General features: G+C 41.9%; 1 protein-coding gene across 2 annotated transcripts in view; it reads right to left on the bottom strand.

Annotated features, from left to right (window-relative positions):
- The window catches only part of CACHD1 (cache domain containing 1), a 181,961-nt gene that overhangs the window by 86,598 nt on the left and 71,148 nt on the right, over positions 1 to 24,215 (bottom strand). For both annotated transcript variants that reach the window (XM_070746074.1, XM_070746073.1), the window contains exon 3: positions 2,476 to 2,624. In XM_070746074.1, coding sequence (XP_070602175.1) covers positions 2,476 to 2,624 — 149 coding nt within the window. The remainder of the gene's footprint in view (positions 1 to 2,475; positions 2,625 to 24,215) is intronic.

Here is a 24,215-nt window from a genome sequence, read left to right as displayed (position 1 = left end):
TTGAAGTTTATTAAAATATACAAATAATATCACTATGTGTAGTAATTTTGCAGTTTATCATTATAATTCTGGAAGCCTTAATCCAGTAAAACAGAGGCATGTTTTATAAGGCTGCATGAAAGCTGTTTGTTTATAGGAAATTAACTTGCGGACTTTGGCAGATGTCCACTCAGACACTGGCAATTAATGCAATATATAACTGCAATAAGAGGTATATAATTTCTCCTAATGCCTATTAATAATATTTAAACATATGCAAGCCACTTTTGGCACTAAATAATGTGCTTAAGCAAGGTAGGGCAAAACCTTTAATGTAAACTATGAATCTAGCGAGTTTTTTCATATAACTTAAGGTAGTGGTGCTTATGTCTGGCACTCAAAGTTACAGCTGTTGCAATACCCCTATAGTTGCATGGTCTCAATTTGGGCATTTGGCAACCTGCTTGCCCTTACAACAGTTGCATATTGCACAGTGCCATGATTGCTATGTGTGAGCTTCCCTGCCACCTACTCATAAACGAAGTCGTTCCCATATGTTGCTCGTGCCACCTTTTCTCCCAGAAAAAACATTTTGGAAAAAGGATCTCATACTTCTTGGCACATCCCCACCTGCCTGCATTCTGTATCATCTGCCCATGGCCTCTGGCTACGTGCTCACAACTCCATAGTGCCCGCCCACGTGCGTTGCCTAAGATTCTGGCTTCTTCTCGTTAAAGAATCACACAATCCTGAGCCATCCTGATTGCCAGGATTACTGTTGCTAAACAATGGAATCATGTGACACCACCATTTATGACTGCATTCCTTGGAGACAGAAATTTTGTCCCAATTGTCACTGTGACCTGAGGACCACCTGCATTACCTGTTTATAGATATTTTCTTCTGGACTGATCAGTCAACTTATTAACTTTTATAACAGTTTTTTCCACTTTCAAGTTAGCATTATTTTAAAAGAACCAGCAATAACCATTATTCCTCCTCAAACAACTGTTTGTTATATTTTCTAGGGCTTATGACTGACTAATTGATTGACTGGCAGATAGAAAGATAGGTATTTCTATTCCCTGAGCGCTAATGTGGTATAGTAATTAAGGTGCTGGACTGTGATTGGGGAAACCCAGATTATAATTCTAATTTAGACATAGAAGTTATACAGAGGTAGGTTTCTGCTGATTCAGGCCAGTTCTATAGATCCGGTAGCGGGAATTTTCCACCGCTCACCAAACTGGCAGTGATAGCCATCTGGTCACGCCCTGAACCGGTTTGCCCATCCACCAGAGCCAAATTTATGTGAAAATAACGCTCTGCGCATGCACAAAGCCTCCTGTGCATGCACAGATGAGTTTAACCCAGGAGTGATGAGGGTGCGCATACAAGCATAGCAAGCATGCACAAAACACACACTTCCGGCATGACCCTGAACCGGTAGGGAAGGTAAGTAGAACCTATCCCTGAAGCCATATTGGTGATTTTAGGCAAGTCATTTTTTTCCCAGGCCTAATCTGGGAATTAAAAAAAAAAACTACCATCCTGCATTGGATCAGCATACATTATGGTCCATATCATTCAATGAACAGGCTTTTATCCTGCAGTGGGTCGAGTTCAGCTGATGATAATAGTAACATATTCCTTTTACTTATATCCCATGGTCACATATTTTCTTGCTATCACAATATATTTGCACAAGACCTTGACACAATATGAAGTGAGCCGGGGTGGCGCAGCAGGTAGAGTGCTGTACTGCAGGCCACTGAAGCTGACTATAGATCTGAAGGTTCAAATCTCATCACCGGCTCAAGGTTGACTCAGCCTTCCATCCTTCCGAGGTGGGTAAAATGAGGACCCGGATTGTGGGGGCAATAGGCTGGCTCTGTTTAAAAGTGCTATTGCTAACATGTTGTAAGCCGCCCTGAGTCTAAGGAGAAGGGCGGCATAAAAATCAAATAGATAGACAGACAGACAGACAGACAGACAGACAGACAGACAAATAAATAAACAAACAAATAAATAAATAAATAAATATTTTTATTGTGCTATTTATACAATAATTCATCTATTTGCAAGTAAAACCCAAATTCCATCACTGGAATTTCTCCTTTTTTCCTATGACTAATGAAGCCTATTAGATAGGTACGAGAAAAGAAGGAAGTGCATATGAAAAATATCTGATTTTGTCCCAGATGCTACATATAAAATATATAATTTATTCTATACCATATAAATTGTATAATTTCTTTCAGCAACTCATTTCCAGAGAGATTTCATGGAAAACCATAATCATAACCCAACACCATTTTTCTCTGTTCATGGTTCCCCTGCTATCAACACTCAATGTGGAACCATTTCTGAAGTTTCTCCCCAAAGCCTTATTACTTTAAACATGGTCTTCTTGATCTAATATCAGATCCAATGACCAGAAAACAAACAAACCAAAGGAATTTTTTCATCTCCAATAGAAAATATTTGAATACTTACTCCATCATAGATGGTGGAATGGTGCAACAGTCCTGAATTGCTGTGAGCGGAGATGTCAAATGAGCAGTGTATGAAGCTTCCACTACATGCTTGTTTCGATTGACCACATCCAAGTAACGGTTAAACTTTTCCCGAATTTTTTTGGCTAGCTGGAAAATTTAAAGAGAAGCACAAAATGAAAACTGTGTTTCAATATTCTATATTCATAATAAAGAAATATGCTCAAATTGCAAGAGAATCAATTGATTCTGAAATATATTTACATTCATATTTATATTTAATAAATAAAATTAAACAGCTTATAGATAAATCAACAAGTATGGGAACAACTGCCAGGAGATTTATTGAAATCATTTCACTTTCTGTTTGTTAGCGGTTTTAAGATCTCCAGATTTTTCAGTTCAGCCGTATTCTCTGACATAGAACTTAAACCAATCTCACTAAAACCAAGTATTTATCACTCATAAATTAATTCTACTGAAATCTAAGAAATGAATTTATAACCTGGAAAAATCTTAGTTTTGAATATGCCTACAAATACTGTGCATTCCACATTTGTCGATATTGCTATATTTGATAGGAAAAAAAGTAATGGTAATAACTCTACGACATTCAAGTAGCATTAACAATTGAAGCAGGTCTCTTTTTAAAATGGTTAGTAGATCAGATCTATCAAATAGAAATCTGTCATTAAAAGATGGAATTTTCCATCCCAATTCAGAATGTACTCATCCAGATTGTCCAGAAAGCAGACCTTTATTGGTTCTTTTCAAAGTTAGGAAATTCTAGCCTCAAAAAGATCTTCAAAGGTCTAGGACAGGGGTCCCCAAACTTAGCAACTTTAAGACTTGTGGACTTCAACTCCCAGAATTCTTCAGTCAGTTATGCTGGCTGCAGAATTCTGGGAGTTGAAGTCCACAAGTCTTAAAGTTGCCAAGTTTGAAGATCTCTGATCTAGGAAGATGAGAATCTAATGGAAAATGAGAATCTATTGCATGGCTGGGGCAATTAATTTTTCCAAGGGGAAATTTATGAGAAACTGGGAATGTTGTAGAAGGTCTTATGTCCCACACCCTATCCCGCCGCCCTGCTCCTTCTGCTGTCCCACACCCTCTCACTGTTGCTGCACCTCTACCCTATCTTACGGTGCTCCAATGTTGATCCCATGCTGGTGTCCCAGCCTCTGATAATATCCCATCCCCCACTACCAATGCCATGGTCTGTACTAGGACTACCTATGGGCCAGATGTAGTTTATAGGTCATAAAATGCCCAGGTGTGATTTACTGAATCCTCATCCCCATTGGCCTAACACCCAGTAAATTTAGAATTTCTTAATTTTTAGACCATCTACATTTATTTGCTTCTAATTTCTACTCTGCTTGCCTGCCCAGCATGGAAATATTAATTCACTGCAGAGCACATTCAAGCAGAAACATAGCTTTACTTTGTAATATAGTTTACAGATGGCATTGTGGAGATAGACAATTATTGTCATTTATTCCAAATGCTACTATGGGTTGAGTTGGATAAGCACAGTCAGCATGGGTACTACTACCACTGTACCACAATGAAAACAGTAGCTCTGAAGTAGATACTGTATGTCTTTCCTTTCAATAGTCTTCTTTTTTATATCTTGTTCTGCACAAAAAAACAACTGTAAGCAACTTGTTAAAACAAGAATATATTCTGTATGTGTGTCCACACACACATACACACGTGTGTATATGTATAATTTTCTCCCCAGTTACTAACTAATCCAGTTTCCCAACTCAGTGTTAAAAATTATATGGTTTTCTTCAGTTCATTTGAAGTTTTCTTCATAATTCTTATTCTGAATCCTTAAGCTCCCTTTAGTTTATGGCCTGAATGAAGAATAATCTTACAATAATTTACAGCTCAAAGCAAAATGTTCAGCAACTTATTTTAAGTGCATTCTGCTGTCAGAAAAAAAAGGCTAGATTTATTTAATTAGCACTGGGTAATTAGTTGATACTTTTTAATCCCCCTCATTCTATTTCTCCATATACCTAAAATGTACAAAAGACAATGATTTAAAATACAGCTCAATTTGTACATATACATATGTAATTTGTTTGTGTATTATGTCTGCATTTGATAAATGGCTTCCCTAACTATTAATAACAGGCCATTTCATCATAATTTACCTTCTTATGTGAATAATTAGGCCTACAGTGATAAGTGCAGAGGCCCTGCCTCAATTGTTTCTATCAAATTCTATGACTCAATTAAGGCTCTCCAAGGACACCCTTTTAAACAAAACGTGGTTCAAATAAGATGACTTGTAGCATTATATTTAATTGCCATTACAGAATGATTTATTACTAATACTCCAGAGGTTTGTTGCCCAATCTAAGTTATGGATCTAATACTATTAAATTTATTTCAAACAGAATGCTACGCATAGTTGAATGTTTATGCGGGTTTGTCAACTTCAGACTTGTCTCTATCATAAGTGGCTCACACATAAGGATTAAAAGATCAACTAGCTGCTCAAAACAAGCAAGACAATCACAAAAAAGAATGCATGGAAGAGATTGGGGAGGGCAGCAATATAAATCAGTGGTCCCCAAGCTTTTGGGTACCAGGGACCGGTTCCCTGGAGACAGGTTTTTCTGTGGACCATAGGAGCGTGGTTTTACATGCTGTCTGCATCCCATGGATGGGGCTTTGCTTGTTTGCATGGCCCAGTTTCTGGGCCACGGACCTGTACCCACCCACAAACCAGGAACTGGGGACCCCTGACAAACATCTCACACAACATAAACTATTTCCCCATTATAATACTATTAGGGAGGAAGCCACTTTCCCAAATAACAGGACCTGATCCACAAGAACGAATGAACTAGCAAACTAACTAGCTAACTAGCTAACTAGCTAACTAACTAGATAACTAACTAATTAACTAACTAACTAATTATCTAACTTATTAATTGAATTTATTCTCAGTGATTCTGAGCATCTTACAATCAACCAAAAATTCAACATAAAAAGAATAAAAACAATTAATTATCCACTTCCATGGCGACAACAAACAATCAATTTTTACAGATTAACAGAGTTTGGAAGTGACCTTGCAGGTCATCTAGTCCAGGGGTCGACAAAGTTGTTCAGAATCTAGGAGCCAGCCAAAAAATTTAGGAGCCAGAATTTTTTTTAAGCAAACTTGGTTTTTTGCCGAGTCTCCACCTGACATCGCTTTCACCCCCTCCCCCCCGGCGCAGGCCTGGCTCCGCCGAGCCGGCTCTGCTGTACTCCCGTCGGGATCCGAGGGGAGACCGTTAGTCAGAAACCGAAACAGAGAAGAAGGAAAGGGAGACCGGGCCGGGGACGCGGGTGAGGGGGGGAGGGGGGAGGAGGGGTTACTGGTCGGAAGTCACCGCGCACGCGGCCGGAGGAGGAATGAACAAAACCTCACGCCGGGAGGGGAGGGGCTTCCGCTTCTCTCCGAAGGCGGGTGAGCGGCCAAGATCGGAGCGTCTGTGTGCGGTGGGGGGGAGTGAAGGGGTTCGAGTAGGAGGCGGAATGGAGGCAAGGGGGGGAGGGAGAGACGCACGCAAGCGCAGGGGACGCTGGGAAAGCAGCTCGCTCCGAGGTTGATGGGCGGAGCTACGGAAGCCAAGATGTACCATTTCTGGGCGTAAACACAAGGCGGGAAAAATATACTGTATACACATACAGCAGTGTTTCCCAACCTTTTTGGAGCCGCGGCACATTTTTCATATTTTCAAAATCCTGGGGAACATGGGGGGGGGCGCTAAAAAAAGTTTGGACAAAAAAAATCTCTCTTCCTCCCTTTCGCTCTATTTCTCTCTCCCTCCCTCTTTCTCTCTCTTCCTTCCTTTCTCTCTCCATCCCTCTTTCTTTCTCTCTTCCTTCCTTCCTTCCTCTCTTTCTGTCTCCTCCTTCCTCTCTCATCTCTTTCCTTCCTCTCCCTCCCTTTCTCTCTTTCCTTTCTCTCCCTTTCTGTCTATCCTTTCTATCTCTCACCCCTTCTCCCTCTTTCATTCCCTTTCTCTCCCTCCCTTTCTCTCTCATTCCTTTCTCTCCCTCTTTCCTTCCTATCTCTCTTTCTTTTTCTCCCTCCTTCATATCTTCTTTCTCTCCCCCTTCCTCCCTCTTTCCTTTCTCCCCCTCCCTTTCTCTTCCTTTTTCTCTATCCTTTCTACTTCTTACTCTTTCTTTCTCTCCCTCCTTCATTCAATTTTCTCTCCCGCCTCCCTCCCTCTTTCCTTTCTCCCCCTCTTTCTCTTCCTTTATCTCTATCCTTTCTACTTCTTACTCTTTCTTTCTCTCCCTCCTGCATTCAATTTTCTCTCCCCCCCTTCCTCCCTCTTTCCTTTCTCCCCCTCCCTTTCTCTTCCTTTTTCTCTATCCTTTCTGCTTCTTACTCTTTCTTTCTCTCCCTCCTTCATTCAATTTTCTCTCCCTCCCTTACTCTCTCTTTCCTTTCTCTCCCTCCCTTGTTCTCCCCTGGGGCTGCCTGTGCCTGCCCTGCACCACCCAACACGGACGGACAGCCCCCGGTCGTCGGTTCGTCGCCCCCCACCCCCCCACGGAGGGAGATCAGGCTGGCGAGGGCGGTAGAACTACGTCACCAGCCACTGGAGGGAGATCGGGCTGGCGGGGGCGGCGAATCCACCTCCCCAGCCGCGCGGAGGGAAATCCGGTAGGCGGGCGGGTGGCCGCGGCTCCCTGCGCGCCCCTGGAAAAGCGTACAGGGAACGGTGCCCGGGGCCGCTTTATCCGCCCCCCGCTCCCCCCGCCATCTCCCCGCGACTGCCTGTGCCGCTGCAGCCGCGGCCCCCCCCCCGCTCCCACCGCCAGTGCCCTCCCGCCGGGCCCCAAAGGACACTTGCCGATGACGACAGGGAACCTTCAGCTGGGCGGGCGCTGCCGTGCCGGTGCCTCCGACCTCCCGGTTCCTGCTCGATGCCGCGGTTTCTGGCGCTCTCCTGCTGGGCCCCAAAGAAGGAAGGCGGGAAAAAGGCGCGAAGAATGGAGCTCTCCTTCCTGCCTGCCTTCTTTGGGACCCAGCAGGAGAGCGCCAGAAACCGCGGCATCGGGCAGGAGCGGAGAGGTCAGAGGCACCGCAGCGCCCTGCCCAGGCGGCACACCGGTTGGGAAACGCTGACATACAGTACAGCAGGCAACATTTTCTAGGCGCCAGACAACATTTTCTAGGCGCCACTGGCGACCAGGCGCCTGGGTTTGTCGAACCTTGATCTAGTCCAAAACCCTGTCCAAGCAGGAGACCCTAAAACTGCCTCTACTCAGGATCAAACTCACAGCCTCCTGATTGAGACAAGAGCTCCACCTCTAGGCCACAGCAGCTGGGTCATTTGATGGGATCTATCTCGCTCTGGGCTCTCCCAGCCCATTTGGCAAAATGGGCCTGTCTTTGCTTAAGCAACATTCCCTACCTACCCACTTTGATGGGTCCCTCCCTGGACCCAGCTGTCCTTAACAACTATCGTCCAGTCTCCAACCTTCCCTTTATGGGGAAGGTTGTCGAGAAGGTGGTGGCACTCCAGCTCCAGCGGTCCTTGGAAGAAGCCGATTATCTAGGTCCCCAGCAGTCGGGTTTCAGGCCCGGTTACAGCACGGAAACCGCTTTGGTCGCGTTGATGGATGATCTCTGGCGGGCCCGGGACAGGGGTTTATCCTCTGTCCTGGTGCTCCTTGACCTCTCAGTGGCTTTCGATACCATCGACCATGGTATCCTTCTGCACCAGCTGGAGGGGTTGGGGGTGGGAGGCACTGTTCTTCAGTGGTTCTCCTCCTACCTCTCTGGCCGGTCGCAGTCGGTGTTAGTGGGGGGTCAGAGGTCGACTCCTAGGTTTCTCCCTTGTGGGGTGCCTCAGGGGTCGGTCCTCTCCCCCCTGCTATTCAACATCTACATGAAACCGCTGGGCGAGATCATCCAAGGACATGGGGTGAGGTATCATCAATATGCAGATGATACCCAGCTTTACATCTCCACCCCATGCCCAGTCAACGAAGCGGTGGAAGTGATGTGCCGGTGCCTGGAGGCTGTTGGGGCCTGGATGGGTGTCAACAGACTCAAGCTGAACCCGGATAAGACGGAGTGGCTGTGGGTTTTGCCTCCCAAGGACAATCCCATCTGTCCGTCCATTACCCTGGGGGGGGGAATTATTGACCCCCTCAGAGAGGGTCCGCAACTTGGGCGTCCTCCTCGATCCACAGCTCACATTAGAAAAACATCTCTCAGCTGTGGCGAGGGGGGCGTTTGCCCAGGTTCGCCTGGTGCACCAGTTGCGGCCCTATCTGGACCGGGACTCATTGCTCACAGTCACTCATGCCCTCATCACCTCGAGGTTCGACTACTGTAATGCTCTCTACATGGGGCTACCTTTGAAAAGTGTTCGGAAACTTCAGATCGTGCAGAATGCAGCTGCGAGAGCAGTCATGGGCTTACCTAGGTATGCCCATGTTTCACCATCACTCCGCAGTCTGCATTGGCTGCCGATCAGTTTCCGGTCACAATTCAAAGTGTTGGTTATGACCTTTAAAGCCCTTCATGGCACTGGACCAGAATATCTCTGAGACCGCCTCCTGCCGCACGAATCCCAGCGACCGATTAGGTCCCACAGAGTGGGCCTTCTCCGGGTCCCGTCAACTAAACAATGTCGGTTGGCGGGCCCCAGGGGAAGAGCCTTCTCTGTGGCGGCACTGGCCCTCTGGAACCAACTCCCCCCGGAGATTAGAACTGCCCCATCTCTTCCTGCCTTCCGTAAACTCCTTAAAACCCACCTTTGCCGTCAGGCATGGGGGAACTGAAACATCTCCCCCTGGGCATGTTTAATTTATATATGGTATGCTTGTGTGTATGTCTGTTAGTATATGGGGTCTGTTTTAAATCTTTAAATATTGTTAAATTTGTCAAATTATTTATGATTTGTTTCCACGTGTTGTGAGCCGCCCCGAGTCTTCGGAGATGGGCGGCATACAAATCTAAGTAATAAATAAATAAATAAATAAATAAATAAATAAATAAATAAACAAACAAACAAACAAACAAACAAACAAACAAACCAGGAAGTGACAATCATTCAAATGTACTGGTTCCAAGCCATGAAGAGCTTTAAAGGTGACAAATAGCGCCCATCAGCAAATGGACAGCCAATACAGTTACTTAAAAAGGGGTAGCACATGTGTATCACCTGCACAAAACCTTGCGGGCTATTATTGCATAGAATTCTGTACAACTGTAGAAAAGCCCAACAGGTACAGAGTGATAATGTTCTCAATGGACATGATGTTTCACAGAGCAGGCATAGCTACCATAAAGTCATGTATCCTAGGTCCCACAAAGTGACAGTGCTTTATAGGTGGGATCTGAAGCATATAAATTCTCCCAGAGAACAAACAACAGGGGAAGGTTGGTTCCCAAAGCAATCAGAATCCATGAATGACTTTATAGGTGACAACTAATACCAGATTTGCACTCAGCAGACCACCAAAAATCAATACAAAATTTCTGAAACATTTATTTTTCTTGGTAGAGGCTAACATAAGCCACATAAACATAAATAAAGGTGACCCTGGCTCCTGCAAAATTGGTCAACAATGATGGATACATACTGTATATTGGCAATGTTAGATCAGTGATTTTCAACCTTTTTTGAGTCGCGGCACATTTTTTACATTTACGTAACCCTGGGGCACATTGAGTGGGAGGGGGGCGCGGCTAAAAAAAGTTTGGACAAAAAAATTCTCTCTCTTTTTCTCTTCCTCCCCTTCACTCTATTTCTTTCTCCCTCCCTCCCTCTTTCTCTTCCTTCCTTTCTCTCTTTTTTGCTCTCTTTCTCTCTCCCTCCCTACCTCCCTCTATGTCTTTCTCTCTCTCCTTCCCTCCCTCTCTTTCTCTCTCTCTCTTGCTTTCTTTCTCTCTCTTGCTTTCTCTCTCTCTCTTGCTCTCTCTCTTTCTTTCTCTTGTTTTCTCTCTCTCTCTTGCTTTCTTTCTCTCTCTTTCTCTCTCTTTCTTTCTCTTGTTTTCTCTCTCTCTTGCTTTCTTTTTCTCTCTTGCTCTGTCTCTTTCTTTCTCTTGTTCTCTCTCTCTCTCTCGCTTTATTTCTCTCTTGTTCTCTTTCTCTCTCTCTCTCTTTCTCTCTCTTGCTTTCTTTCTCTCTGAGCTTCGCGGCACACCTGACCATGTCTCACGGCACACTGGTTGAAAAACACTGTGTTAGATGAATTCCAGCTAAGAAATATACATCACTTTGCAGCACAGTATTATTAATAGTCCTTTTTTTCTTGATTGTATCTATATCTTTTGTGTGACATCACAAATTGTGATTAATGTTAACTATAGTTTAACAGTGAAACAACTTTTATTCAATTTATATACAATGAATTAATATTATAGTAAATACTGTATGATCAGTAAATATATAGAATAGTAAATATATTAATGCAAAAAACCCACTTCTTAGAACCAAGGCAAAGCTAAAAGTCATCCTTATGCCTCCTTCTTCTGATGCATAAGTATGACTTTTTAGCTTTTCCTTGGTTCTAAGACGGTTTTTTTAATTTTTGCATTGATATCAATTGTTTAATCATTACCTTAAAAAAATTGATCAGGCAAAATCTTTTTTACAAAATAGCAGAATATTTTGTATCTATCCATGGAATTAGAAAGTTTTTATTGTATTTATTGTAAATGCACAAAAACTGAAATGCTCAAAAACAAAATTATATATTAAAAATCTAGATTTTTTTTCCTTTTTTTTTACAACCCTGTAGTCCCTTAATTCAAGGTAGTTTAATAGAAAAAGTGAATACTTTACAGCATCCTAAATAAAAGGAGGATTCATCTAATAAAACATTATCTTAAAATAATGTTGGCAGCAGAATTTTGGAGAAATAGTCTGAATCAAAGCTATTGTATTGAATTGAAATGTCTAATGCTACAACAATTTTAATTTACTTTTAAAGGAACTTAATTGTTTATACTATTGGATAATTAATGCCTTTTCAATATTTCAATATGCTTGTATTTGAATTCTTAGATAAAAGGTTTCCCAAAACTTTCTAGAAGTCAAATTTAATAAAATAAATAAAATCACAGAGGGCACATTTTAAGGTGACAAGACTCTTTTCCAACCTGATGGAAGAATTTCAAATTTAAAACTGGGATTTGCATCAGTGCAAACTATAAAACAGATTTGCTTGAAACAAGCCAGGCTAATTCCTTGAGTTGTTTAAAAAAAAAAAAGCCCAGAACCTAAGCTTTAAATAAAGCACAATATAAAGGTCTATTTAGCTGTAGTGCTAAACCAAAAATAAGACACTGTGGGAATGTTTTTACATAAAAATAAAAGCTTCTCTCCTGCTGGGACAGAAAAGTACAGAGATTTGAAGCTCATGGGGCATTATTCTCATTCATCAGGCTGAGGAGCAGCATCAGGAGCAAACACACAGAGAAAACCTTCAACAAAAGAATTGGAGTGAGTCAACAATCTGCCTAGCCAACAAATTCAACAAACCTACATTGCATATCAATATCCTGGCTGGCCTTATGAAAATACGGAAACATTTTGCATAGGAGTTCCCCAAGATGCCTAGGGAATAATACAAATTTATTCTTTGCAATATACCCACCAGAGTGAAATTAGCAGGCAAGGCCCCCTCTCCATCATCCTTGAGAGGCAGGCTCTCAGTTTCAATCAACATTCAAACTGAGGAGGCAGAGTTGAGTTCACATATCAAGGAGATTATCCCCAACATTCTACCTTTTGTCTAGGTAGAAAAAGTGTTGGTCTTTTTAAAATTAAAGAGATAAGCCGGAAACTGAAGCTGGGGGAGAGAGGCCGCCATTCATTCCTTCCTCCCAGCTACTCCAGAAATAATCAACTGGAGTGGATCTGGAGGGGGAAGTCCACAGAAAATTTAAAACAGAAGGATATTTGTTTCTGTGCTTTTCTGAAAGAATAGGTGAAAAATATGCAGCTACAAATTCATTTTTACTAAGGCTAATATTTTGTGTCTGGTGCTTATATTCTACGTACCAGCTCAGTAATCATGTGCTTTTATTTATTTACGTTTTTGCAGAGATACGTGCAATTTAGAGCCTTCTCATATATGTTGGTCCTAAAATATGATTGATCCAAGCATCATGCAGTTTGTCTAAAATCTTCTATTTCTATTCTATTTATAACTTTGATGAGAGCACTTTTTAAAATTGCTTCTCATGGACTATAACCAATTAAAACTAAAAAGAGATCTTTTTACATTCATTTTTAAAAAATTTATTTTATTGCTTGCTTGCAAGAATGGTCTCTTCTATCTCCCGGTCTCCCAAAAAAAGGGAAAGATTCTGTTGGCTACATCATTGTTTTCTAATTTTAAAATAAATCAGAAAAAAAGATCATGGGTTATACAGCCCTTATCTTTGCCATATATTGACAAAGCTCAATAGGTGATGACAACAATAAATATCAAGCCAGAAACCAAGATGAAATAGGCGTTGTAATCTTACCTGAACGCCTCTTCTCATCTGGTGGAACCAGCCTTCAGAATGGGTTTGTCCTTGACCAATCATCTTGAGGATCGAGTCAGTCTCATTTGAAAAATTGCCAGGATCCACCTTAAGACCCAAAGATCTGATGAATCCTGAAGACTAGACTCGAGCATGGCGGCTTAGTGCTATCCTCTAAGCCCGTGATGGCAAACTTATGGCAAGCGTGCCACAGGTGGCCCATAGAGCCATATCGGAGGACACACAAGGTGTTGCCCTGTGTCAGCTCCAGCACACATGCGCATGCTGGCCAGCTGATTTTTGGCCATGGGAAAGGCCGCTTCACCCAATGAACAAACCGAAAATTCAGAAAAATATGCTTCCGGTTTGTCCATTGGGTAATTTTTTTCACCTCCAGGCAGTGGCGGGTTCCTACCAGACTGCCGCACCAGTAAAAGCCCACTGAAGATGTAATTTTTGGCAATTTTTCCCCAGCATCTCCATTTCAGAAGAAACCCTCCTGCCTGCCCTTGTCTTAATGCTGATCTTTATTATTCATCCGAAACACAACTGAAAAGCTTCTTCTCAGGAGATGCCAGGAAAAAAATCGCCAAGAATTGCATCATCAATGGGTTCCTACCTCTGCAGTTCTCTGGACCGCACTGGTAGGAACCCACCACTTCCCCATGGCTTCACAAAATCCTGTGCACATATGGGGAGGGCAGCGTGCAAGGGCCATGCACATGCGTGGGGAGAGAGAAGGGGGATGGCCATGTGAACACATGCTAGGCTGCCCACACATCCCCTTGTGGCATGCGAACCAAAAAGGTTTCACCATCACTGCTCTAAGCTGTGTGGACTCCCTTACCTGTAGCTAGTTGCCAAGATACGAATAAGAAATAGTGTGTGACAGAGAAAAACAGAGGTAGAAAACAAGGGTGGGACTGAAGGCTGGTTCCACCAGATGAGAAGAGGCATTCAGGTAAGATTATAACACCTATTCTCCATCCAGGGGTAGAACCAGCCTTCAGAATGGTACCAAAGCAGAGGTCCCAGGGAGGGATGAGTGTCATATGCACTCAACGAGTTTCCAACACTTTCTATAGTACCCTCCTTCCAAAGTGGCGTCTGCAGACGCATAAGAGTAAATTTTGTAGTGATTGATGAACTGGAAAGGGTGAGCCCATGTAGCTGCCCGACAGACCTCCTCTAAAGACGCCTATGTGGACCAAGCTGCTGAAGGGGCTGATTTCCTGGTGGAGTGTGCTGTGATGTTGGAAGGCCGACTATCTCATAGGCCTTGGTGATGGCGCTTCTGATCCATTGCCCTTTGGTGGCCGAGGACTCTATTCCCCAGGGATTGAGGATAAAATCCCACAAAGAGAGCCTTGGATTTCCTGAGGTCCTTGATACGGTCTAGGTAGGTCTTAAGAACTCCTTTGTACATCCAGCATATGCCAATGTTGTTCAGAAGGGTAGGCTGTAGAGGCACAGAAGGAAGGAAGGATAAGCTTCTGCGATCAATGGAAGACTGAATTCACCTTGGGAATGAATGAAGGATCAAGTCTGAGAGTTACCTTATCCGGTTGGAAGACAAAACAGGTCCCCCTTGACTGAACGAGCTGAAAGTTCTGAAATGTGGTGGGCAGATATGATGGCCAACAGAAAGGCCACCTTTATGGATAGATGCCTGAGTAAAGCTTCTCGGAGTGGTTCATATGGTGGTTCCATGAGAGACTTCAGAATGTGTGGAAGGTTCCAGGTGGGATAACGGTGAATTGTGGGTGGATGCAGGTTGGTCACGCCCTTAAGGAAATGATGGATGGTGGAGAACTGAGACAAGGATCCGACCTGTTCACACACCAGGACTGAGAAGAGTGCCGCCACCTGTCTGCGAATGGTGTTGGGCGCCAAACCCCTGTTGAGTCTCTAGGCTGCCTCCAAGGTAAGAGAGATAAGTTCAGTGACAACAGTGGTTGTGAAGGGTCAGTCAAATTCAACCCTCCATTACTTGTAAGTAAAGAAAAGAAGTTGCTTATGGTGCAATTCACAGAAATATGAAACAGAGAAATATGAAACAGAGCTGCATTATATTTGTATTAAAAGCAAGTAGCTAAAAAGGCATCTGTGCTTAATTTAAACGTAGGGTAAAATAACAGATTTGCTTTTCATGTATTTAAATCAGATTTGATTTGATCACTATGTAAAACTAAATTCAAGGTCTACGCTGGATGATTTGATTCAAGGTAGAACAAGAATCAAATACTGAGGATTCCAAATAAATAGTCAAAAGTTATAAGCCATTCAGAGTCACTTTGATAGAGAGGTGTGTCGTATATAAATTTAATAAATAAAATTAAATCAATAAATAAAAAGGCGAGAATTTATTCTACAGTGATTGTGAAACATGAAGCAAAGCAAGATCAAGACCATGGCGATAGCAGTAAGTGTGGGGTAAGCGGTAAGTGTAATTTTGTTTAATAGGTGGATTTATTATTTCCGATTATAGGCAGTCTCTGAGTTACAAACGTGGTATGCCCCTAATCTGACTTTAAGTAAAATTTATAGATAAGTAAGAAGAGATAGGTATGGTTCTTATTTAGCATCAGCCATATATTTGTCTTCATATAGAGCAGTGATAGCGAACATTTTTTTCTTGTGTGCCAAAAGGGTGCGTATGCGCAATAATGCACATGTGTGCCCACCATAGTTCCCTCTAAGCTGAGCAGTGAGCAATCGCTCACTTAAAAATCATCATCAACTCAGAGTTTTCCAAACCTGCCCAGAAGCCGAGAGGGAAAGAGTAAGAGGGAAGGAGAGAGAGAGGAAGAGAGAGAAACAGATAGAAAAAAGAGAGGAAGGAAAAGAGAAAGAAAAAGAATGGGAGTAAGGAAGAGAGAAAGAAAATCAAAATCTAGTTTGAAACTAGCTCAACTATTTAAGTAGCAGTTTGATATTGATAGAGTTGCCCTATTATGAGCTCACTGTTATAGACACACAGTACAGTATTTTATTTTGAAATTCTCTGAGGCAAAACAGGGTGGGGTTTGTTTTTGTTTGTTTGTTTGTTTGTTTGTTTACTTACTTACTTGCTTGCTTGCTTGCTTGCTTACTTATTTACTTACTTATTATTTCTGTGCCGCCCAGTCCCGAAGGAACTGCCGCTCAGACACTATACTTTTCCGCCCCCCCCCCAAAAAAATAGAGGGAACACTGGTGCCCACACCCATAATGCAATGCTCTCCCCCCATGCATATGCATACAAACCCCCCACACGCATGTGCGCAGGCCTCACTGAAGCCTCCGGACCCCTGATAGGCCCATTTTTCACCCTCCCCAGGCTTCAGGGAAGGCTTTGCAACTTGTGGATGGTGAAAAACGGACCCAATGGGCCTACTGGAAGTTAGAAAATGAACTTCCGGTAGGCCCGTTGGAACGTTTTTCACCATCCACAAGCTCCAGAGCCTTTCATGAAGCTTGCGGATGGCAAAAATGGCCTTCCCAGAATGCCAAAAATCAGTTGGCGAGTGCACACATGTACAATGGAGATGACACAGGGCAATGTTTCGCTTGCCCTCAGATATGATTAGATTTAGATTAGATTTATTGGATTTATATGCCGCCCCTCTCCGCAAACTCGGGGCGGCTCACAACAAGGTAAAAACAATACATAATAACAAATCCAATACCCACCAATCCAATTACAATGTTAACCTAAAAAATTCATAAAAAACAACTCCAGAATATTAAAAAAACAAGCACACAATCAATCTAACACCAGAACAACATGGGCAAGGGGGAGATGTTTCAGTTCCCCCATGCCTGACGGCAGAGGTGGGTTTTAAAGAGTTTGCGAAAGGCAAGGAGGGTGGGGGCAATCCTAATCTCAGGGGGGAGCTGGTTCCAGAGGGTTGGAGCCGCTACAGAGAAGGCTCTTCCCCTGGGTCCCGCCAGACGACATTGTTTAGTCGACGGGACCCGGAGAAGGCCAACTCTGTGGGACCGAACTGGTCGCTGGGATTCGTGCAGCAGAAGGCAGTCCCGGAGATATTCTGGTCTGGTGCCATGAAGATATGGCTCCGCGTGCCACCTGTGCATACATGCCATAGGTTCAACACCATGGGTATATAGTATATAGCAGAGGTCTTCAAACTTGGCAACTTGGCAACTTGTGGACTTCAACTCCCAGAATTCTCCAGCCAGCTATTTCCACAAGTCTTCAAGTTGCCAAATTTGGGGACCCCTGGTATATAGTATACATGGTATATAGTTTACCTTGAAGAAGGTATTAAGAAAGGTTGTTCAAAGCTATATAGCTGAAGCCCTCAGCACACAGTAAACTTTGGTGAACCTTTCTCGAATTAGTAACTTGTTCTTCTAATTTTGCCATCCCTGCTTTAACAAGTGGAAAGGCTATAGCTAACTCTTTTGCCAAACCCCTTTTTCGATTCGGGACATTTTAAGTCCTGCTATTCTTCTCAAACGCTATCATTTGCTCTGATCCCTTTATTATTTCCACTTTATTTTCAATTGTGATTGTTTTCCCTTTCTTTGATGCGTCACCAGCACTTCAATTAGATTTTTCACTTTGAACGCATAGTTCCAAAGTAAAGAACAGAAAGATTAAATGCAAAGACAAACACACAACCCAGTGTAAATGGCAATGTAGCGTCACTTAAAAGTTATGGATTTTGGCCATAACTCAGATATTCTTAATTTAAGGACTGCCTGTACAAATGAATGCCTAGCTTATTATAGCAAACCCTCAGTTTTCAATGTAGAAACATAAAAACATAGAAGATTGACAGCAGAAAAAGACCTCATGGTCCATCTAGTCTGTCCTTATACTATTTCCTGTATTTTATCTTAGGATGGATATATGTTTATCCCAGGCATGTTTAAATTCAGTTACTGTGGATTTACCAACCACGTCTGCTGGAAGTTTGTTCCAAGCATCTACTACTCTTTCAGTAAAATAATATTTTCTCACGTTGCTTTTGACCTTTCCCCCAACTAACCTCAGATTGTGCCCCCTTGTTGTTGTGTTCACTTTCCTATTAAAAACACTTCCCTCCTGAACCTTATTTAACCCTTTAACACATTTAAATGTTTCGATCATGTCCCCCATTTTCCATTCTGTCCTCCAGACTATACAGATTATGTTCATTAAGTCTTTCTTGATACGTTTTATGCTTAAGACCTTCCACCATTTTTGTAGCCCGTCTTTGGACCCGTTCAATTTTATCAATATCTTTTTGTAGGTGAGGTCCAAAATGTGAAAAGTAATTTAACTGAACAAGATATTATTCAAATGGACATATTCTTTATTTTGAAAGATGAGGTTAATCTTCCTAAATAAGTTTTCCCACTTTCTAAGATCATTTAAAGTGAACACTCTGTAAAATATTTTCTCCCTCTTTGAGGAGTGAAAATATTGATTTTGTGTGTGTGTGTATGCTCTATGTAGCAAAAATTGATTTCAGAAGTTTTTTTACTATTATGTGATACCCATCTATGCTGCAGGCATTTTCTGTTTAAGGTTGTTGTTTTTTAACATTCCATATTTCTTAAAATTCCATATGATTCTCATAGTATGAATTAATAAAGACGTAGTAAAGCCTTATGGAGATACTGTACCTAATGGCAAATAATTTCAACGTGCTGGACAACAAATCACAGGTTTTACCGCAAATATTTTCCTTGGTTGCCAGTGATATGAAATGTGATTATCATTTTTGCACAAGCCAACAGGAGTATTTTTTCACTGTTTTTGTTTTCAGAAATTATTGTTAAAAAAAACTTTCACATTTTTTTTTAGCTGATGAACTAGCAACTTGTGCTTTTAAGGTGATGCGTCCACAGACAAATGACTCCCAAGAAGAGGAAAAGCTGATAGAGGATTAGGTTTGCTTACATTACACTCTCACATTTGTTTTAATATGATTAATTTGTATACATTACTTTTACTCATAAAGCTCTAGTACTCGTGATTCATTAGCCCTAAAAAGACTTAGTTATTATTAAAACCAAAGTGCTCACTTACTCTTTCGATCTTTTCAATCTTGAACTTTTAACCACTGTAGCTGTACTCTATGGGACCTCATCTATCTTCTCTGGCACCTAAGAATTCATCACAATACTAAGAATGTTTAGACATTTATTTATATCTAGTTAAGAGTTAATGTATGCATCTAGGGAGGTGGTGTAAGTAATACCTATTGGAGGCTTTGCCAGAAAACACTTCCAAATGAGTCTCTTCTTCTAAAATCCCTTGTATAATGTAACCCATATGATTTTAAATAGTGTGCAGACCACCCACAAAATTGTAGTGAAAGGCATTATTCTTCAAAGAAAACCAATGAAACAGTCTCTGGAAGGATCAAAATGTTTCCAAAGAGCCTAGATTTTATAGCGACTTCAACAATGTCCTTTTAGCTCTCAATTTCACACAAAATTCTCACAAATTCACACGTATGCACCAATGTGACATGCTCCCAGTAAACGGATGGTTACCTTGACTACAATTTTCAGTCCCACACAGGGCAGTCAATGTATCTCAAGATGTTTTTATAATTAGGTGTGTGACCACTAGATTTACTTATTTTATGGGCTTAGTTGTAACCACTCACTGGCAGTCAAAGATGAGAAGGAAAGGATGCAGGTAAATCAGCAAATTGATAAAGTGGGAAACAACCACAAAGCAATGAAGTAAATGGAATGTGTCTTATGCAACAGAAGTATCAGATCAAATTTTTATTACAGTGATAGACCATCATATAGTAAAAATCTATTTAGAAGCTTTACTTGTAAGAATTTATTAGTATAGAGTTTTTCAACCTCAGCAATTTTAAGATGTGTGGACTTTTTAACCCTGCTGCGCTGTTCAAAAACCACTATACACTTGTACTGTTTTTGAGTCTGTGTGACTCAAACTGAAAATTCTTTATTTTAAGTGCTTATATTTGGTCAATTTGAAAACTTCTTTCCCTTGGAAACTAGTAATCTCACACCAAATTTATTAAAATTGTACACATTTTGCAGGCTAAAACTATCTATAAATTGAAAGAAAATTCACAAAATGGGGGGGACGGGCTTTTATGAGCAAAATAAACCAATAAGCATTATTTTTTTATTTCAATTTTCATTTCATTGTGTGCAGAAATGTTCAACCTAGTTTCCAAGGGAAAAAAGTTTTCAAATTGACTAAATATAAGCACTTAAAATAAAGAATTGTCTGTTCGAGTCACACAGACTCGAAAACAGTACAAGTGTGACTTTTTTTGCCCAGCAAAAACAAAGTCCCCCCCCCTCCAAAAAATTCTCATAGAGAGAACCCCTGAAATGATGAAAAGTCATGAAATTTCAAGTTTCAGAAATGCAGGGAACATTTTTTACAGGGTCTCAAACTTCGATTTCACAGACTCGAAGCATGACAGCAGGGTTAAAGCTGAAGAGGAAAGGACAAAACTTGCTTAAAAACAACTGCTAATAGTAACATTCATTGATAGTTTTATAAATGATTTCAGATTTTCTGAAAGAGAAAAGAGAAAAAAAACTGTTTCTAATTTTAAACCCTGAACATACCGGTAATTCAAATGATTGAAATAATCATGAAAACTTTAAGTTAGATTTTACTACTTTCATGTGTCTATCATAATTATCTACCTTGACTTTTTCTTAGGCTGTTTAGATATTATTTTAAGGTTGTCTCGACACATTCTTTAATCCTGTTACCTGGAAACATTTTTTGCAGTCCCAAATCCATGTCTTTAATTCTTTTGCTGCTGCTGTGCCATAAGTCCACTATGCCAATCATTTGTAATTCTCATCCAGGATGAAGGAAACCAGCAAGAAAATAAAGCCCTTTTGCGGATCAGGCAAAAGAAGTCAAGATCTTGCAACAGCAAAATGGCCAGTAGATGTTTGGTACAACAAACAGGAAGAAAAGATGGTAAATTGTATTTTAAAGGCTCACAGTAGCTCTTAAAATCTGTCATTGAGAGATTATGCAGTGATCTTTGGTCCAATCTTATGGGGGGGAGGTGAGAGAGAGGGAGGGAGAGAGGGAGGGAATTTGGCGTTCTTTCCTCCTTTGCACTGGAAAGTATGACTGGCCCAAGGTTGTCCAACTGGCTTTGTGTCCGATGGGACTAGAACTCACACTCTCCTGGCTTCTAGCCTGATGTCTTAACCTCCAGACCAAACTTCTTACATGCCTCAATTACTGTTTTCTTCATTACATCAGTCTTGTATAGCTAAAGATTGATAATGATACTTTTGTTTAGCTTAGAATATAATACATGGATTTAAAAAAAAAAAAAATCAAGAATACTCACCAACACCCTTTCCATTGTCTCATACAAATAATCCCTGGATCAAAGATCATTTGGTAAAAAGAATAAAGGCTGAACATAATGGTCTTAGATTAAGGAATTCTCTTCTTCTTGCTATCCCTATTTGTAAATACGTCAGAGAAAGGCATTGGAGGCATTAGGCTTTTAAATGGAATAACAACTGTTATGAGAGTTTAAGAATTTGCTCGTACCAATGTCTCCAAGGTAAGTCGCTCACAGCATGCGATTCTAATCTACACTAAGCAACAAGTGTTTTTGTTAATTTTTTTTTCTATTGACAGAAGATGGATCTGCTACAGAAAAAGAATTGTATTCCCTGAGGCAAGCCTCAAATGTCTGAGGTTCTGTTCATATTCTCCGCTACCTTTCTGTCATGCAAACCTATTAGGACTACATTAAGCTGCTTTCTCTGGGAGGTACTGGCGTTTTGCCTGGCAAAAAGAAAAAAAATGATTTTTTTTTTTTTTGCAGGCTCTTGCTGTCTCTTCGAACACTATAATTCTATTTTAGGCTCAAAATATTGCACATATCTGATTTATTTGATATTGGCTTAGAGAAGTGATGGCAAACCTTTCAGCACTGAGTGCCCAAACCGGAACGCACATACATGTGCCGAAGCACCAGAAACCCAAGGACCAGCTGCCTGGGGCATCCATGGCTGGTTTTTTTGGCTGGTCTTCACATGGTTTTCAGGCCATTTCCGGACTTTTTCAGGCTGTTTTCCGATGCTCCAGCACTCATGAAGACCATCATGTGCACAGGAAACCAGAAGAGCAGCTGGCAAAGGGGCATGTGCCCATAGAGAGGGCTCCGTGTGTCATAGGTTCGCCATCACAGGCTTAGAGTATTGGGCGAACTTAATTATTCTGTCATGATACAATCATGATACAATCACGCCACAGCCTAGAGCAGTGATGGTGAACATATGGCACGGGTGATTTTTGGCTCACACAGAGGCTCCAGGAGGGTGTTTTTGGCTTCCAGAGAGCCTCCGGGAGGATGGGGGAAGGCATTTTTACCCTCTCCGGCTCCAGGGAAGCCTTTGGAGCCTGGGGAAGGTGAAACACGAGCCTACTCAGCCCACTAGAAGTTGTGAAACAGGCCGTTTCTGGCCTCCAGAGGGCCTCCAGCGAGTGGGGGAAGCTGTTTTCACCCTCCCCAGGCATTGAATTATTGGTGTGGGCACTCACACATAGGTGATAACACGTGCATAAGCTCTTTCGGCACCCAAGGAAGAAAAGGTTCGCCATCACTGGCCTAGAGTGATGTATGGACCCACTTACTGGCAATATTTGACATTAGCTGATTTAAGGAGCTCCTGTCAGTTCCCTGTTTGCAAGAAGGGAACCGTATCATCATAGTATAACACAAATTCTGGGATCTATCTATCTATCTATCCATCCATCCATCCATCCATCTATCTGCCATTAGGTACCAAGATGAGATCTTCAGACCCCTTGTGAGACCATATGCTGGTGCGGTTGGCCCTAGGTTCCTCCTAATGCAGGACAATGCCAGACCTCATGTGGCTGGAGTGTTTCAGCAGTTCCTGCAAGATGAAGGCATTGAAGCAATGGACTGCCCCCACCCCATTCCCCAGACCTGAATCTGATTGAACAGATCTGGGATCATGTAAGATCATGTCTCACTCCATCCACCAAGTCACATTGCACCACAGACTGCCCAGGAGTTGGGGGATGCTTTAGTCAGGTCTGGGAGGAGATCCCTCAGGAGACCATCCACAACCTCATCAGGAGCATGCTCAGGCATTGTAGGGAGGCCATACAGGCACGTGGAGGCCACACAATACTGAGCCTCATTTTGACTTGTTTTAAGGACATTACTTCAAAGTTGGATCAGTCTGTAGTTTGTTTTTCCACTTTAATTTTGTGTGTGACTCCAAATCCAGGCCTCCGTTGGTTAATAAATTTGATTTCCATTTATGATTTTTGTGTGATTTTGTTGCCGGCGCATTCAATTTTGTACAGAACAAAGTATTCAATGAGAATATTTCATTCATTCAGATCTGAGATGTATTATTTGAGTGTTCCCTTTATTTTTTTGAGCAGTGTATTTTAAAAATTCAAAAGGGTTATGTGCAAAGTATCTCTTGAATAACAAGGATATGCACATGGAAACATTTATGAGAGTATGAATAATTATTCAGCCACATAGATACACTAACTTGACTTAAAGTTTAATTTAAAAAATAGCACAATCCAATATATAGTCTTCATCATACATGTAATAGTCAGAATAGTCCAAAGTACAGTATGTACAATTACAAAGTCTTTTTACCAATTGTATTTGTTATTCACAGTAAACAAAGATATCAAGATATAACAACAGCTTAGATACAACAGAGAACAGAAAGTATGTCAGAGAGAGTTATGATCTCTAGCTCCCTCTTATGGCAACCTGCAACACAATTAATCAATCAGAAATAACATACAGTGGTACCTCGTGATACGAATACTTCGAGATACGAACCCGGGGTTCAGAAAGTTTTTGCCTCTTCTTACAAACTTTTTTCGCCTTACGAACCCAACGCAGATGGCAAAATGGCACTCCGCTGGGCGCCGGCGCCCAGCTGTCACCTTTTAAAAACAGCCAGGGGGCTTCTCGGTGTTCTCCTGAACCCAAACCCAAACCCAAACTTTTCGGGTTCGGGAAGCCACCGAGAAGCGCCGCCGCCCGCCTGTCACCTTCTTAAACAGCAGGGGAGCTTCTCGGCGTTCTCCCGACCCGAACCCAGAAGTTCGGGTTCGGGTTCCGGAGGCCGCTGAGAAGCGCCCGGCTGTTTCAGAAGGTTACAGCCGGGCGGCGGCACTCAATGGAGCACCGTTTTGCGATCGCCGGCGGCGTTTTCAGCCGATCTGGAGACTG

The sequence above is a fragment of the Erythrolamprus reginae genome, chromosome 3 (assembly GCF_031021105.1).
Source record: "Erythrolamprus reginae isolate rEryReg1 chromosome 3, rEryReg1.hap1, whole genome shotgun sequence".
Classification (NCBI taxonomy): domain Eukaryota; kingdom Metazoa; phylum Chordata; class Lepidosauria; order Squamata; family Dipsadidae; genus Erythrolamprus; species Erythrolamprus reginae.
The sequence above is the reverse complement of the archived record's forward strand: the minus strand, read 5'-3'. Positions and strand labels throughout refer to the sequence as shown.